Source organism: Phaenicophaeus curvirostris, chromosome 2 (assembly GCF_032191515.1).
Source record: "Phaenicophaeus curvirostris isolate KB17595 chromosome 2, BPBGC_Pcur_1.0, whole genome shotgun sequence".
NCBI classification, from domain to species: Eukaryota; Metazoa; Chordata; class Aves; order Cuculiformes; family Cuculidae; genus Phaenicophaeus; species Phaenicophaeus curvirostris.
In genome coordinates, this window is record NC_091393.1 from 96,677,363 (window position 1) to 96,692,739 (window position 15,377).

The 15,377-nt window shown below is 43.9% G+C and overlaps 1 protein-coding gene across 1 annotated transcript; it reads right to left on the reverse strand.

Moving 5' to 3' along the window:
* Positions 1-5,371: 5,371 nt before the first annotated feature.
* On the reverse strand, positions 5,372-12,992 carry CNRIP1 (cannabinoid receptor interacting protein 1). Its single transcript, XM_069850112.1, has 3 exons — positions 12,746-12,992; positions 11,944-12,088; positions 5,372-5,674 (listed from the first exon to the last, which is right to left on the reverse strand). The coding sequence occupies exons 1-3, from the start codon at positions 12,922-12,924 to the stop codon at positions 5,510-5,512; spliced, it is 489 nt and encodes a 162-aa protein (XP_069706213.1). The 5' UTR covers positions 12,925-12,992; the 3' UTR covers positions 5,372-5,509.
* Between the last annotated feature and the right edge of the window lie 2,385 nt (positions 12,993-15,377).

Consider the following 15,377-nt stretch of genomic DNA (forward strand, 5'->3'; position numbering starts at 1 on the left):
ACTGCAGGTGTATTTTCTCACAGTGGTATTTTTTGCATCTGCTCAGACGTTTGTAGTGTAGCGTTTAGGCAGAGAGATGTCTCTGATACCAGAAATAAAAATAATGCAGTTAATTAAAACAAAACAAAACAAAAACGGGAAGAAGAAACCCACCAACTTTAGTCTATATTCTATACATAGAATTAGCCAGGGCTTGTTCTCTACAATAAGTCTGAAATGTGTAAGTACCTTAGGTGAATCTGTTGGCATAGCAACTTAGACTAAGTGGAAGAGTGCCATCATAGTCAGAAAATAGTATATGTTGTGGTATCGTTGCATGCTACTGCCATTTCTCTGCAGGCAAGGCCCTCTGGGGTTCAAATTAAACTCATAATGATTCAGTTCAAGCTTCTGAGAACATTTGGTCCCTGTAGCACACATGCTGAAGCTTAATGTAGATATTACTGATGATGTTATTCCAGTCACTCCATAACAACAGGATGGCACCTAGTCTTGCAGTTAGCCTGCTGGAAATGGGAAGAAGGTCTCCCCTTACCTCCAGCACAGTCATACAGTTCTTGCCTCTGCTGCCTTCATCATCATCGTCACTGAGTTTATTATTGCTTCTTTCAGGATTGTTTGAAAGCTGCAGAAGTTACCGGATGGCTTTGGGATAAAGGCAGTAGGAGTGTCTGTTCTCTGGGGGAGGGAAACAAATGTCTTATGAATAGCATATGAAACACTTGTATATGGCAGCATTAAGACTCAAGTTTGTCCAAATAAGGAAAAACAGATTATCAAAGCCTTGCATTTGGTCAATGCAGATGTGTTGTTATGAATTATGTTTTAAATTAATATTTTTGGCATCACCATTGATGAAAAAGCTGCCATTGTTTTTAAGCCTGGTTTCTGATGGAGATCTGCTTGTTTCTGCATACTCGTACCTGAGTGGTGAAACTTGCTGCAGGTCACATGATTACAACCTCCAGTGATTGCAGTGGGAGAACTCAAAAGCTTATGACTCTTCACTTGTGTGTATTTTATTATATGGAGAAATTCAGTAAGTGTTAGAGCACCGTGGAAGCAGTCTACGTAGTTGTCAAGTTCTCCAGCACTGTAATGGCAGACGCTGCGGGACATCCACCACTGACCATCAGCAATGCTTTCTGTAGTCCAACCTCACTACTTTCTTTTTTTTTGGTAGCTGGTCATTGTTTTCATATTTACAGTTGGGATGCAGTTGGAATACCTGTGAATTTCTTCTGCAGGGAGAGGCAGAGAAGGTGATGTACAATGTATAAGGTCAGTCAAGAGACTGACCTCTCTGACTCTTGACTGAGTCAAGAGATTGTCCTTCCTGAGTGCACAGAACTAAGCCGTGTTGACTAATATCAGAAATAACTGATGACTTTGAGCTAGGAACAAAGAAAATGATTCAGAGGGGACTGATTTGGCTCTTCCTGCTTTGATGCAGCCTTGCCTTCCTAAGGCTGAAAGCCAGGGCTCACAGGGATTTGAAGCTTGAAATCTTGGTCTTGGGAAGAGGAAGCAGCCCAAGGAATACTGGTGAAAACTGCCAAGGAAGCAGCAGAGGAGGACAGTATCCACGTGTGCCTGTCTATCCTAGTCAAAGATCCAGATTAGTCACACTGAAGGGACTTTCCAGTCATAGGTTTGTGAGCTTTGTAGAGCCAAGGGAAAACATGAGTGTTGAAGGCTCATTATACTACCGCTTTGTGCTTCAGGGTTAACACAGCTATTAAGGCAATGCTCAATGCTTTGAATTCTGAAATCTACAGCACTTTTTTCAGATCTCAAAAAAAGGCTAACATTCACACTGTGCCACATCCTTATTTAATCAAAGCTTTACATGGAGGCTCTAGAATTGAACTATTCAATGTAGCACATGTGTCAAAATTTAACATACCAAGTGAGGCACGTGCTCTTAACCAAATGGAAACCGACCTCTGCTGGCACATAAAGGCCTTGTATTACAAAACTTACAGATTTGCTGTATAGAAGTTCTGTTCGCATCTTCTATAGGAACAATGTAATAAATGAGTTTTTCTGATGCTCTGCTATTCTGGAATCACTGGGGGTCACTCTGCATTTGCAAACCAATGGACAGAGCCTCAGCTGAAGCCAGTGAAACCTCCTTAACTTGTGTTAGTAGGGCATGGAGACTTAACCAAGTATTATTTCTTTTTCAGATACAGTCAGATAGTAGGAGATACCAAAGTCTGTAGTAGTTGCAGTAAACACAAAACCTTGTGCTAACGCTGATGATCTAATGCAAGCCCCATGCAGGATCACAACTGTAGTAAGCATGACTCATAACTTGCTCTTGGATCCTTTTACTCAGCAGTCTGAAAGTGCTAGGTGCTACCTAAATATAGATGAAAAAGTGACTCTGGAATTTAGTATATTTGTTTAAGTCTTTCTTACGAAAATGAAAGCTGGACACTTCACGAGAAAAATCTGTCTGTTGGGTAGAAAGCCTTCAGATATGAATGCTTTGTGGTTTCAGCTGGATTGATACATTGTCAGCATATTCTGACATTGTAATGGATAAAAATAAATATGCTTAAGCTTAGCATGTTGTATCCTGCTCTGAACAAAAAATGAAAATACTTATTAGAAAAAAGTGTGTAAAGAACAAACTTGTCTGGAGATTAAATGCTGCTGATTGAATAATGCATCAGACTCTCACAGCAACAGTTTTTCAGTGAGTCAAATTTTATGAATATTCACTGGAGTTGTCCTGGATGACAAAAATTCAAAACATTACTTTCAGAGAACTTCTAGAGTCTTGGGTCTCCTTCACTAGGAACAAATATTTGACATGTTAGAAAACAACTTGTTGAGCAAAGGATGGGATTCTTTTGCTTTATGTATGCAGAGTATCAGCACTGTTATCTGTGGTGGTATGGATACTCAACAAACACCATGTGAATAATCTATTTAGGAATAATGGAAGGCCATCAAGCCACACTGCTTTATGCTTAAACTTCATTTAGGGGAGAAGGATATAACAGCTGCTGATAAATGCCATTTATACCTTCCTCATGACAAGCTGTTAACCAGTCCTCAGCCTTTTTATCGTTGCTGCAGTCTGTGAAAGGGGTCCTGGGAAGCAACGTTCAGTGTCAGGAGATAGACCCTGCAAGATACAGTTAGTCTGACTGTTCTCTCCTTCCATTTAAAGGTAACTCACTCCATCTGCAGGCTTTTTCTTGACCACCCTCTGAACTGAATTTCAGCCAAGTTGCTACAGGACTTGTTAGGACATGAGAGAACTTCTACCCTATTTGGCATTGATATGAACATGCATGTTTCCCTTGGGAAAGGTGCGCTTCCAGCTAGCTGAGAATAACACCCCTCCTGTGCCCGGGTAGGCTAGATATCTTCACTTGTAACATTTCTTAAGTGCTGGAGGGCTATGACATTGTGGGCCGAGGATTTCATAGAAGCTGAACTCAAAAGTGAAGGCCTGTCTTGCATGTTTTAATTTTACAGAGACAGAAGTTTCCCTGCTAATTTACAAATCCTACATACTTCTTGCTTCTTCCAGTTCATACATACAAAGAAAATAAACCAAAGTACGCTGATTGTTGTAAAGAAAATCATGTTCTAGCAGTGCAGAGATAGAATTGTTTGACAGCTGGAAGGCTGGTATCATTGAAGCCTGTTATCTGGATACTTCTTTCTGCAGCCTAGGAAGATGCTAGGAAAGAATTTAAGGGAGAAGGTTGTTTCATTGCAGTGAAATTTGCCTGTGTAATACTGCCTCTGAGTAGAGATGCAGGTGACTACCTCACTGTTCCAGTGGTGTATTGCAACAGTGCTACTGTCAGGGTTTTTTGAAAGTAGAAATATGCAGTCAAGCTTTTTATTCATAATTCAATGGAAGAAAATATTTTTCTGTTATTTCACTTCTGTCCTAGATCTCTACTTCCCATGAAGTGCAAGAAAATGCAGTTGAATTTTAACAATAAACTCTGTTGAGTGTCTTCCAGTTTGGCTGAGTGTTATCACATTAACTGTCTGTGTTATAACACGTTGGATCTGTATTTCCTAGAAATAGTAGCTTTGACTAAAGAACTTGAGGTACTTTGGACTGGATTCTCAGAGAGCAACAACTATGTACCCTCTGCTGTCTAACTTTCTAAAACCACTGCCTTTTTTTTGATAGTGTTTTCAAGTCCTTTAATGGTCATACTAGAGAAGAAATTGTTTAAGTCCTTTATTACAAAGATCAAAAGTAATGGTTACCATTTACATACACAATTTACAAATTATTCACAAAGGGAATAACAGATATGCAAGAACCAACAGCTTCAGCCCAAGTTGGGGAGGGGACAGTATAGTTGTTTCCCTGCTTTATTTACTGGAAGAAAAGATATGTTTGTTTTTTGTTGTCTGTATGTGTTAAACACTCATTTAGTGTTTATGTAGCACCTTGAGTCATAACCATGCAAATGCTTACATGCTTATCTCGATTTGAAAGAGTGCAATGCATGTGTAAGTAGTCACTGGAATCTGCACTCTTCACACTACTTAAGTGCTTGTTAGTCAGAAATCCAGTCAATTTTGGTATAATACAATGGTCAAGGTTGAAAAAGTTGATTTATAGGATTTCACCAATTTGGACAATGTGTCATTCAAACAAAAAATGGAGATTACTGTCAGAACTCTAAGAACCAAATCAAGTATGGCTGCCATATCCTTCAAGAATACTATATGATATTAAGATAGACATTAGCCATGGTGCTTGATGCCTTTGATACCATAAATGATTTATTGCTTTTCTTTCACTTAGAGTAGCATGTTCTATACTGTTTCCTGAAGCTATTGCAGAGACTGGGAAACTTAACAACGGAGAATCTTATTCTGAGGGAGCTGGTAAATGATCAAGCTTTTCACAGAATATCTTACAGCACTTAACAAAAGGGAGGATGAGTTTCCAGTTCCCCTGGTATGAAAGCACAATATCAACAGTGCAGTAGCTGCCATTGAGCTACACCTACAAATATCCATAATCTGCACTTTTTGCCGTCCACTGGGATGACACGTACAACGAAATGCTTGAAGGAGCACATTGATTTAGGAGCAAACACAAATATAAATCAAGAAATCACTGATGTGATGTTGCATCCAAATTCTAAGTGATAAAGCGAAACACTTCACAAAAGTTGTTACATCTAGCAGAACTGCTTAGTGGGAGTAATCCAAATACCTACAACAGTATTATGATGGAATGGCTTTCTACCCAGCTATCAGATATTCTTTACCATGAAATTTTCAGTATTCTCAGGGTGACAGATAAAGAAAGTTACAGATGCCATGGTAAACTTAAAATACAACAATAGGCAAAGATTTTAGTGGCACCATCTGCATATACAGTGTAATTGTTGGAACCTTATGGAACAAAGCAACATTACAGTATGCCTTTGTTAAGGCTTCTTGCTGGTTTAAAAAGGTAGATTTTTTCTTTAGGGAGATTGTCCAGCAGTATTGGTTTCTCATCTCTTCAGTGGAAGGTCTCTTTATTGATCCACATAAGGCTGCGAGTTTCATTTGGTTTGCATTCGTACTCAATGCTGCCAAAACTGTTTCCCCATTGGCAATGATCCCGTTTGTGGTAGTTGTAGAATTTGACTTGCCAGACTGTTTCAAAAACGCCAATGTCATTAAACTGTGAGGAAGAATAAATAATATCAGTGTTAGCAAGCTGATTATTTTGTTGGTTTCTCTCTCTTTATGAGATAGAATGCTTTTACGAAACTGCAGAAGATAAACCAGCTGTTATAAGGGTAACTGTTCCTTAAATTGATAAATGAAAGATCTCTATAAGCCTGCCTTAGCAGTCATGAAGTCATTTATCCTAAGGCATACATAAAATGTGGAGGATCAGATTCTCCACGTACTGTTGTCTTGCTCTTATATCTGGAAAAGGCAAGGGAATAAAAATGTTCATGTTCCCATATGAATAAATGGTACTAACACAAAGAATCAAAGCTATAATCCTTCTTAAGATGACAGCGCTAGTTGGCCTGATGTTCTCAGTGGTTTGTATATACTGTACCTTGTGAAGCAGTAATCTGTAGTGATACAGGCCATCGCTTCCCGTTTACACCATACCTAAGGGCTGCAGTAAAGATTAGGAAGATTCTTTCTTTTGCTCAATCTGAAATCTTTAATGCGTCTGTATTTCATAGCCTTTTGTTTGCAGTGTCTTGACTGAGCTGTGCTGCTATGCTGCTTACTCCTTCCCTGGGACTCCATTCTGCATTTTACAAGAAACTTAAGCAAAAGAAGTTCTTTGTGCATTTCTGTAATTGCTAGTTGTACTGTGATAGTGCAGCTTTTCAAACTTAGGTATGAGTAACAGAAGCTAGGAAGTAGGTGATCAATGTGTTTAGCAGACAATGCTTAATACAGTGAAGGAGTAGTGAGCCATTGACTGCAAGTTGTCTGATAGTGCTTGCAGCTTTGAAGTGAATGAGACCATGGCTACAGTAAGTTCTGTAAAATAAAATCACCCCGCTTTTTTAAGCCAGGGTAGACACCTTTATAACATTGGAAAAAACGTTATGAGTGAGGCTTCCAGAGATGGATGATCATAGAATCAAAGAATGATTTGAATCGGAAGGAACCTTAAAGGTAATGTAATTCCAACTCCCCTGCCATGGGCAGGGACACCTCTCACTAGATCAGGATGCCCAAGGCCCCATCCAGCTTGGCCTTGAACACTTCCAGGGACAGGACATCCACAACTTCACTGGGCAACCTGTTTCCTCCCTATGTCTAGTCTAAATCTTCTCCTCTCCAATTTATAGCCTGTCCTATCACTACCTTTGTAATAAGTCCCTCCTCAGCTTTCCTGTAGGCTCCCTTCAGGTACTGGGAGGTCTCTATAAGGTCTTCCCAGAGCCTTCTCTTCTCAAGGCTGAAGAAGCCCAACTCTCTCAGCTGTCCTCGTATGGGAGGTGCTCCAGACCTCTGATCATCTTTGTAGCCCTCCTCTCTACCTGTTCCAATGGCTCCATATCCTTCTTATGTTGAGGATTCCAGAACTGGACACAATACTCCAGGTAAGGTCTCACAAAACTGGAAGAGAGGGGCAGAATGTCCTCCCTTAACCTGCTGGCCACATTTCTTTTGATGCAGCCCAGGATATGGTTGGCCTTCTGGGCTGCAAGGGCGCATTGCCAGCTCATGTCGAGCTTCTCATCAGTCAGCACCCCAAGCCCTTCTCTGCGGGGCTGCTCTCAATCACATCATCCCCCATCCTGCACTGAAACCACAGATTGCCCTGACCCAAGCGTAGGACCTTGCACTTGACCTTGTTGAACCTCATGAGGTTCTCACAGGCCCATTTCTACAGCCTGTCCAGGTCCCTCTGGATGACATCCCATCCTTCCACTGTGGCAACTGCGCCACTCAGCTTGTTGTCATCTGCAAATTTGATGAGGGTGCACTCAATCTCTCTGTCAATATAATTGATGAATATATTAAACAGCACTGGTCCCAGTATGGACCCCTGAGGGATATCACTTGTCACGGATCCCCATCAAGCCATTGACCACTACTCTCTGAATACGACCATCCAACCAGTTTCTTACTCACCAAACAGTCCACCCATCAAATCCATCTCTCTCCAATTTAGAGAGAAGGATGTTGTGGGGGACCATGCCAAAGGCTTTACAAAAATCCAGATAGATCACATCTGTTGGTTTTCCCATGTCCACTGCTGTGTTTTACCCATCATAGAAAGCCACTAAGCTGGTCATACAGGACTTGCCCCTGGTGAAGCCGTGCTGGCTGCCACTAATCACCTCCCTGTCCTCCATGTGCTTTAGCATGTCTTCTAGGAGGATCTGTTCCATGATCTTCCCAGGTACAGAGGTGAAGCTGACAGGTCAGTAGTTCCCAGGGTCATATTTTCTACTGTTTTTAAAAATGAGGAAAACGTTACCTTTTTTTCAGTTACCAGGGACGACTTTGGACTGCCATGACTTTTCAAATATCATGGAGAGTGGCTTGGCAGCTACATCAGCCACTAACCTGAGGGCTCTGGGATGCATCTCATCAAGTCCCATAGACTTCCTCATGTGGTCACAGCTCTGACCTACAGCGGGAGGAGCTTTACCCTCCTGACCCCATCTTGTTGTCCGTTGACCCAGGAGGGGTGATGATCATTTCAATTATAATGGTGATGTAAAATTTGAGTTCCTATGCCTTGAGACCCTGGAGAGAATCTCAAGTGTAGGTGTGAAGCCTATAGGTATTGCTATTGGTTTCAGTAATATGGCTTGTTGATTTTGTTATATTGTTATAAGATACAAGATAGTGGATTCAAAACTACCAAACAAAAAATGTCCTTCAACATTTTTTCCTTTTAAATATTTCCGTCACTCACTTTAATGCCAGCTTCTGCATTTGACCATTTTCCATTTTCATCATGCGCCTGGGAGCTGACCTTTGATCATCTGCCTATTATAATCACACTTGCAAAGTCAGTATGAAAGCCCTTTTACACAGAGGCTTCTGTATCCAGTTTTCTCAGAAGGAAACATTTTTTTTAAAATCCAAAATGTGGTCTGTAAGCTGCTGCTGCATAATGGACATTGCTTTAAACCTTCCCTCTGCCCACTGTGGTAACTTAAATTTAGCCTTGACAACAGCAGGAGTTGCTGTGTGCTGTTAGTGGAAGGTTTTTATTTGGCTCCAGTTCCAAGTGTTACCTTAAAGGAGCAGCTGAAATATTTCTGCTGCTTCCTTTGAGAAATAGAGAATCAGATGCACAGGCTACTTTATCTTTCCCAGCAATGAAAACCTTAATTAAGGTTGGTGTTTTTTTTTTTTTAATTAATCATCTTTAAAAGCAATCCTGATATACTCATTATGCAAGATAATAAAGGTTAAGCACAGCGGATATTAACTGTGCATCATCCACACAGAGAAATTGTCGGAGAGAAGCATCAGCCACCCTCAGTCTGGAAACTGAGGAAAAGACATTTCTAATAGCATATGATATGAAGGTGATATGATACAAGAGCAGCATTTCATATAGTGATGCATAGAGGATATGAATTTCAACAAGATAGAGGGAGGAAAAAATTCTGTCTTCCTCCAATGACCTAGTTTGCTGAGCTACCCTCAGTAGTTTGACTGCTGTGGATTTCCAGGAGAAGGAAAGAATTAATTGCAGAGCTCCATGTGCCTCCCCCCAGTACTTATCAGATGCAGAAGCTTTGTGGTGTAACGAGCATTCAGCATCCTCAGAGCTCCTCTGAATTCCCCATGACTCCTGCAGCTGAAACCCAGCTTCTCCCCTGGGCCTGTATACAGGCTTCCCCAGGATGGCCCTGCTCTTTGTAGGTCAGCCTTAGAAACCTATTTCCCTGTCTGCTATTCTGTCATCCAGTGCTATAGGTGTAAATAGTTCTCTAATCACTCCCTCTGAATTTGCAAACTAGGATGATTTGATTGGTGTTAATTACTGGGAGTAGAGGTCTAGCTTCTGTAATCAATCTTAGTTTAGTCTGACCAAGAATAAAGTGAGACCCAAAAAGATATTTCAAACCCAGTGTACACCATTTTCTAGACAGTTTAGCAGTTCCTGGATGGTGCGTGTAATTGAGCATTCAGGTAACAAACGCATCCTCAGCTACTGGAATTCAGAAACAGGATTGTTGTTTTACAGGTATAAACTACATCTGTAACAGGTCACATGTCTACTAGCCAGTTAAAGTAGGAGCACAAAGTACTATTTGTTTACAGTTTTAAAGCGGATGGGAAATAAATTCTTATGGACCTTCTGTCTTTCAGGCATTAGATTGGCATTACTAGACGAGTTTTTATCCACAGGACTGACCTCACAATCTATTTCTAACATGAGTTCAGATTTTATGCCTTAAAATAGTGTCCTTATCTCCTTAGGATCCATCAGGATCCTGCCTGTTCTAGAAAAGGAAGTGGAGGCAGAAGTTCCACATAGTTGAAGGGAACAGGAAAATTTAATGCTGTATGCAATAAACCCGGTTTTGAAGATTCAGGAAGTAGGTATTAGAAGTAGTTTACAGACTAGGGTATCTGAGGCTCGTTCCCTAAATCTGTTACGGCTCTGTCTAGCTAAGCAGTTAAATGGCAAGTTAAACATGTAAATCCCTGTTCAGTTGCCTATATTTAATACTTAAAAGTATCAGTTGTGTACATCTAAGTCTATACTGAAGAACCTATCTAACAAGATCAGATCCTAAAAGGGGTTAAGGACCTGCTTAATGCTTGAAAATCCTATTAGCTTCATGGTTAATATGCCAGGATTTGATTTGTAAAAGCAACTGTTTGGACAAATATTGTGCCTGCTCATGCTGATGCTGCAACAAACCATCTCAGTGCTTGTACCTGAAAATCAAACCCTCTCTGCGTTTCTTTGAATTACTTCCTTTGTGATTTGACTTGTTTTTCTCCATAAGAAAAGTTAAACTTCCAGATTTTCAGAGTTCACATCACTGCTACGCTTAAGGGTAGAGGCAGCTATCAAAACAGGGATGCTTTAGTCAAAGCATCTGTTTTTTTCTGGAAGCACTGCTTTTTCATCTCCTGGTATAAGAGCATTATGAAATGCAACTGTAATATTCAGCTGTGGCATCTAGGAGCCCTGTTCTGCTGGTTGAGAAGTAATACTAGGTATTTGGTTTCCTGGGTGTTAAAAGGAGGTCACTGTATAGAGAAGTGATTAACATGGACAAATAGTTCAGGGCAGTCTTATTAGCCTAAGATTATGAAGTGGTAACTGTTAATGTGATGTGGGTCTCCAAAATGAAGTTAGGCATGCTGTAATTATTAGAAATGCCAAATGGAAAAGTTACAATTCTTATTCAGAAGGGGATTGCCACGCTAAATGATGATTACAGGAAAAAATAGTGAAGCTCAAGATGAAATCTCATGTGCAGTGAGGAAATGTGAGAAAAAGCTGAAATCTGCTAGGCTTGGCAAGGTCCTAAACTTGGATAAGTTGAACAGACCATTAAGAGAGCTTCAGAATAAGATGGCTCACTGCCTGTTTCCCCTTTTTGGTCCAGGAGACATAGAATGAACAGCAGGAATCCCTCACAACTGTAATCAAGAGAGGGGAAGAAAACCAACCAACCAAATCAAAGCCAGAACAAATCTGCCCTGAGCACGTAAAGCGTGCTGTGGAAATCTGCCAGCTGCTCTTCCTGTCTTCTGTCAGCTCTGATGCCTTAGTGCTTGAGCTTTTGCCATTTCACTTTGGGGCCATGGCATGTCCTGCTTCTGGCCCCTTTGGTTTCTCTTTAAGGTTAGGGTGAGGAGCCACTTGAATAAGAATTTAGGTTTTTGGTTGCAGAGATAATGTGATAATGTAAGCTCATAGAGTGAAAGGAAGAAAATGGCCTTTGGTGAGTAGGGTGGAGTGTGTGTGTTCTCATGCATGCTCTCAGCCTCTGGCAGGCCCTCAGGTATCCTGCAGATGACAGGTGGAAGTGGAGAGTATTCTCCCTTTGTGCTTGGAGCATGCTCTGCTCCAAAAAAGCCTGGCGGGCAAATAGAGGATCCCTATATGCCAAGGGCTTGGGACTGGATCCCTAGCTAGGGACTTTGGTGTGAGTTGCCTTAAGTCTGTAACATATCCTGCAGAAGAGAAGAGAGGTTCAGCTCACATTTTCTGCTGCAGCACCCCAAAAGGCTTTGCAGGTCTCTAGAAATGCCCCTACTACTTCCTGGCCCTTGCCGTTGTCTCCACTTACCCTTAGGAAGCAGAGCTTGTGTTTCCAGCTACGCTCTTGACCAGCAGTCTTACTGACACAAAGCAAAGAGGGCAGCAGCTATGATCAGACTTCACTCTGGAATATTCCACCTCCACACCTCTGTCTGTGAGTGACCCACCTGCTGCCCTCCCTTGTCTTCCCGTGCCAGGCTCGGAGAACCACATACCTGCATGTTGACCTGGATGGGCTGTCTCTCCCCACTCTTGGTATGGGGCACCCCTTCTGTGTCATAGATCCCTGTGTAAGAGGCCACCTGTGCATCCCTTGATTTCTCTTCCAGTGGAACATTGACACCCCCGATGCCCATTGTCCTGCAAAGAGATGGGATCCAGACTTTCAGCAGCTCTGCACGCCCCCTTCCCCGGCAGCCTGGAGACAGCCGGGGGCCTGGCAGCATCTCCGCTGGGAGATGCTTCAGGGATTTTAGCAGACCTGCAGGCACTGCTGACTCATTGGGGCTTTTGAAAACTGTCAGGGCTCTGCAGCCTCCCAAGGAGGGTGTGGAAAGGAAAGGCAGGAGGGATCTGATCTCGAGTAGCTGGGGACAGGCCAGTGGAATATCTTCTCCACGGCCGCCCCTCCACCCCGAGCTGGTTCCCCATCGGCTTCCCCGCTGCTCCCAGTCTCCGCTTTGCCATGTTGCAGCGTGGCCTGGGCATGGTGCATCCCCGGCACGCAGGGGCCCTTCCCTCTGCCTCCAGAGCAGGGAAGGAGGGAGAAAAGGAGCCGGGCTGAAGGAGTTCCAGGAGACGGTGGGGAGGGAGAGGGAAGGAAGCGACTCCAGAAAGCAGCCTCCGTCCCTCCCAACAGTTGGCTGGGGACCTAGAAACGGGGCCACCGAAGGGAAAGGGCGGGGAGGGAGAAATCACGGGAACCCCGCGCTGTCAGCCTGCCAGGAAAAAATATTAAACCTCTAAAAATAAAGCGTCGGGGAAGGGCGGCGCGGGGGAGCCGCCCCGTGCACTTACGTGGCTTGGACGGTGCCGGGCCGGAGAGCCACCTCGATCTTGTACTTGGCCCCGGTGAGCAGCTTGATGGTGCGGTTCTGGCCGAAGCGCTGCCCGTCCACCTTGAAATACACCGCCCCGTCGTTGGGCTGGATTTTGAGGGAGACGCTGATTTTGACGAGGCCGGGGATGTCGCCCATGGCGAGGCGCCCGCCGCTGCGGGATCCGCGCGCGTCTCGCCCCGCTCCGCGGAGGGCGGGCGGCCGGGAGAGGAGAGCGCGGCTGCGAGGGAGAGGGAGAGGAAGAGGAGGAGGGAGGAGGAAGAGGAGGGGCTGCCGGATCCCAGCCAACCCGGCCCTTCCCAAAACCAGCGGATGATATATTTGCGGTTGTTTTTTTTTTTTTTTTTTTACCCCTCCCCTTAATCGCGCAGCATCTGGGCGGCGGGTGCACCCCCCTCCCTTTCTTCTCCCCCCGATCTCTCGGGCTGGGGCACTTTTGCAGCTGCTCAGATAGCAAACGGTTTCCAGGGAGTTAATCCGGCCCCGATTACCGCAGCCTTAATCCCGCCGTTCATTCAACCCGGAGGGAGCGCCGGCGCGGCTGTGCCCGGCAGGCGCCGCTGCCGTTCAGCACCACGGACAGCGGCGCGGGCTCTGGAGCGAGTCCAGAGAGGGGCAGCTAAGCTGGTGAGGGGCTGAGAGAGCTGGGGCTGTTTCGCCTGGAGAAGAGGAGGCTGAAGGGAGACCTCATTGCTTTCTACAACTACCTGAAAGGAGGTTGCGGAGAGGTGGGAGCTGGCCTCTTCTCCCAAGTGACAGGGGACAGGACAAGGGGGAATGGCCTCAAGCTCCACCAGGGGAGGTTCAGACTGGGTATCAGGAAAAAAAAAATTCACAGAAAGGGTCATTGGGCACTGGAACAGGCTGCCCAGGGAGATGGTTGACTCACCATCCCTGGAAGTATTTAAAAGATAGGTAAACAAGATCATGGGCATGGTTTAATGGCAGATAGGAATGGTTGGACTCAATGATCCAAGAGGTCTTTTCCAACCTGGTGATTCTGTGATTCTATAGAATCACAGAATCACAGAATAACCAGGTTGGAAGAGACCCACCGGATCATCGAGTCCAACCGTTCCTATCAAAAACTAAACCATTCCCCTTAGCACCTCGCCCACCCGTGCATGAAACACCTCCAGGGAAGGTGACTCAACCACCTCCCTGGGCAGCCTGTGCCAGTGCCCAATGACCCTTTCTGTGAAGAATTTTTTCCTAATGTCCAGCCTAAATGATCTCTCAGGAGCCAGAGCTGCCACAGAAGGGAAGGGCACAGATCAAAGATGGTTTTCTGCCTCTTCTTCCTGTACAGCCGAAGGTTTTTGTGAGCCACCGTGCCTAGACTGAGGATCAGATTCTTGTGCCCTGAACTCAACTGTCAACATCAGTATTTGGTTCAGGGGGTTTGCTGGGATTTTATCACAGAATCATAGAATGGTTTGTGCTGGAAGGGACCTTAAAGCCCATCCAGTTCCACCCCCCCTGCAATGGGCAGGGACACCTCCCACTATACTGGGCTGCTCAAGGCCCCATCCAACCTGGCCCTGAGAACCTCCAGGGATGGGGCAGCCACAACTTCCCTGGGCAACCTGTGTGAGCATCTCACCACCATCATCGTGAGGGATTTCTTTCTAACATCTCATCTAAATCTCCCCCCTTCCAATTTTAAAGCCATTCCCCCTAATCCTGTCACTACAAGCCCTTGTAAAAAGTCCCTCCCCAGCTTTCCTGTAGTCCCTTTGGGTACTGGAATGTCGCTATAAGGTCTCCTCAGAACCTTCTCTTCTCTAGGCTGAACAACCCCAACTCGCTCAACCTTTCCTCATATGGGAGGTGCTCCAGCCCTCTGATCATCTTCATAGCCCTCCTCTGGACCCGTTCACATAGTTCCAGATCTTCCTTGTGTTGGGGATTCCAGAACTAGACACAATACTCAGGCTGGGTCTCACAGGAGTGCAGTAGAGGGGCAGAATCACCTCACTTGATCTGCTGGCCTTTTTTTCTTTTATCACTTCATCACAATCTTATTTTAACAGAAAAAAACCCCAAACACGCTACTGTGATTTTAGTATGAGATCAAAATCTCATTTCTCTAAGTCTAATACTACTCTATACCTATGGCTGGTATTGTTCCTTCAAGGAGAAAGACCTTTGGAGGTTGCACCATAATTATACTCTGTAGGTCTCATTCCCGTCTAATAGTTAGAGATTGCTTTTAACCCAGGCGTAGGTTTATGCATCCTTTCCATTACTTGCATTTGTTCTTTTTTTTACTGTTAAAACTGTAATGACTGACAGAGAACTTGGGCCACAAATGTGTTTTTTGTTTGAGTGGCAGAGTTCATGGATTTATTAGGAGAATTTCATAGCTAGCTCACCTACAGGTTGCTCTGTATCTGACTATTTCTTTGTTTTTCTAAAGATAGGATTTGTATGTGGTGCTAAAAGGTAGAATTGCTGAATCAAATGGGAAATATAGCATCACCCGGCTGCATTTCTTTGTGTGTGCAAGTTAATTATTGAACTAATTTTATTGTGGATATTAAGCAAAAGAATATATTCTGCTGAAAACATAACCTCCGGAAAAAAAACCC

Bases quoted from the DNA above. Each gene is read 5' to 3' on its own strand.
- CNRIP1 (XM_069850112.1), bottom strand. From the start codon at position 12,924: ATGGGCGACATCCCCGGCCTCGTCAAAATCAGCGTCTCCCTCAAAATC. The intron at 12,089-12,745 runs GTAAGTGCACGG...ATCTCTTTGCAG, and splicing joins CCCGGCACCGTCCAAGCCAC to GACAATGGGCATCGGGGGTG. The intron at 5,675-11,943 runs GTATGTGGTTCT...TCTTCCTCACAG, and splicing joins CCATCCAGGTCAACATGCAG to TTTAATGACATTGGCGTTTT.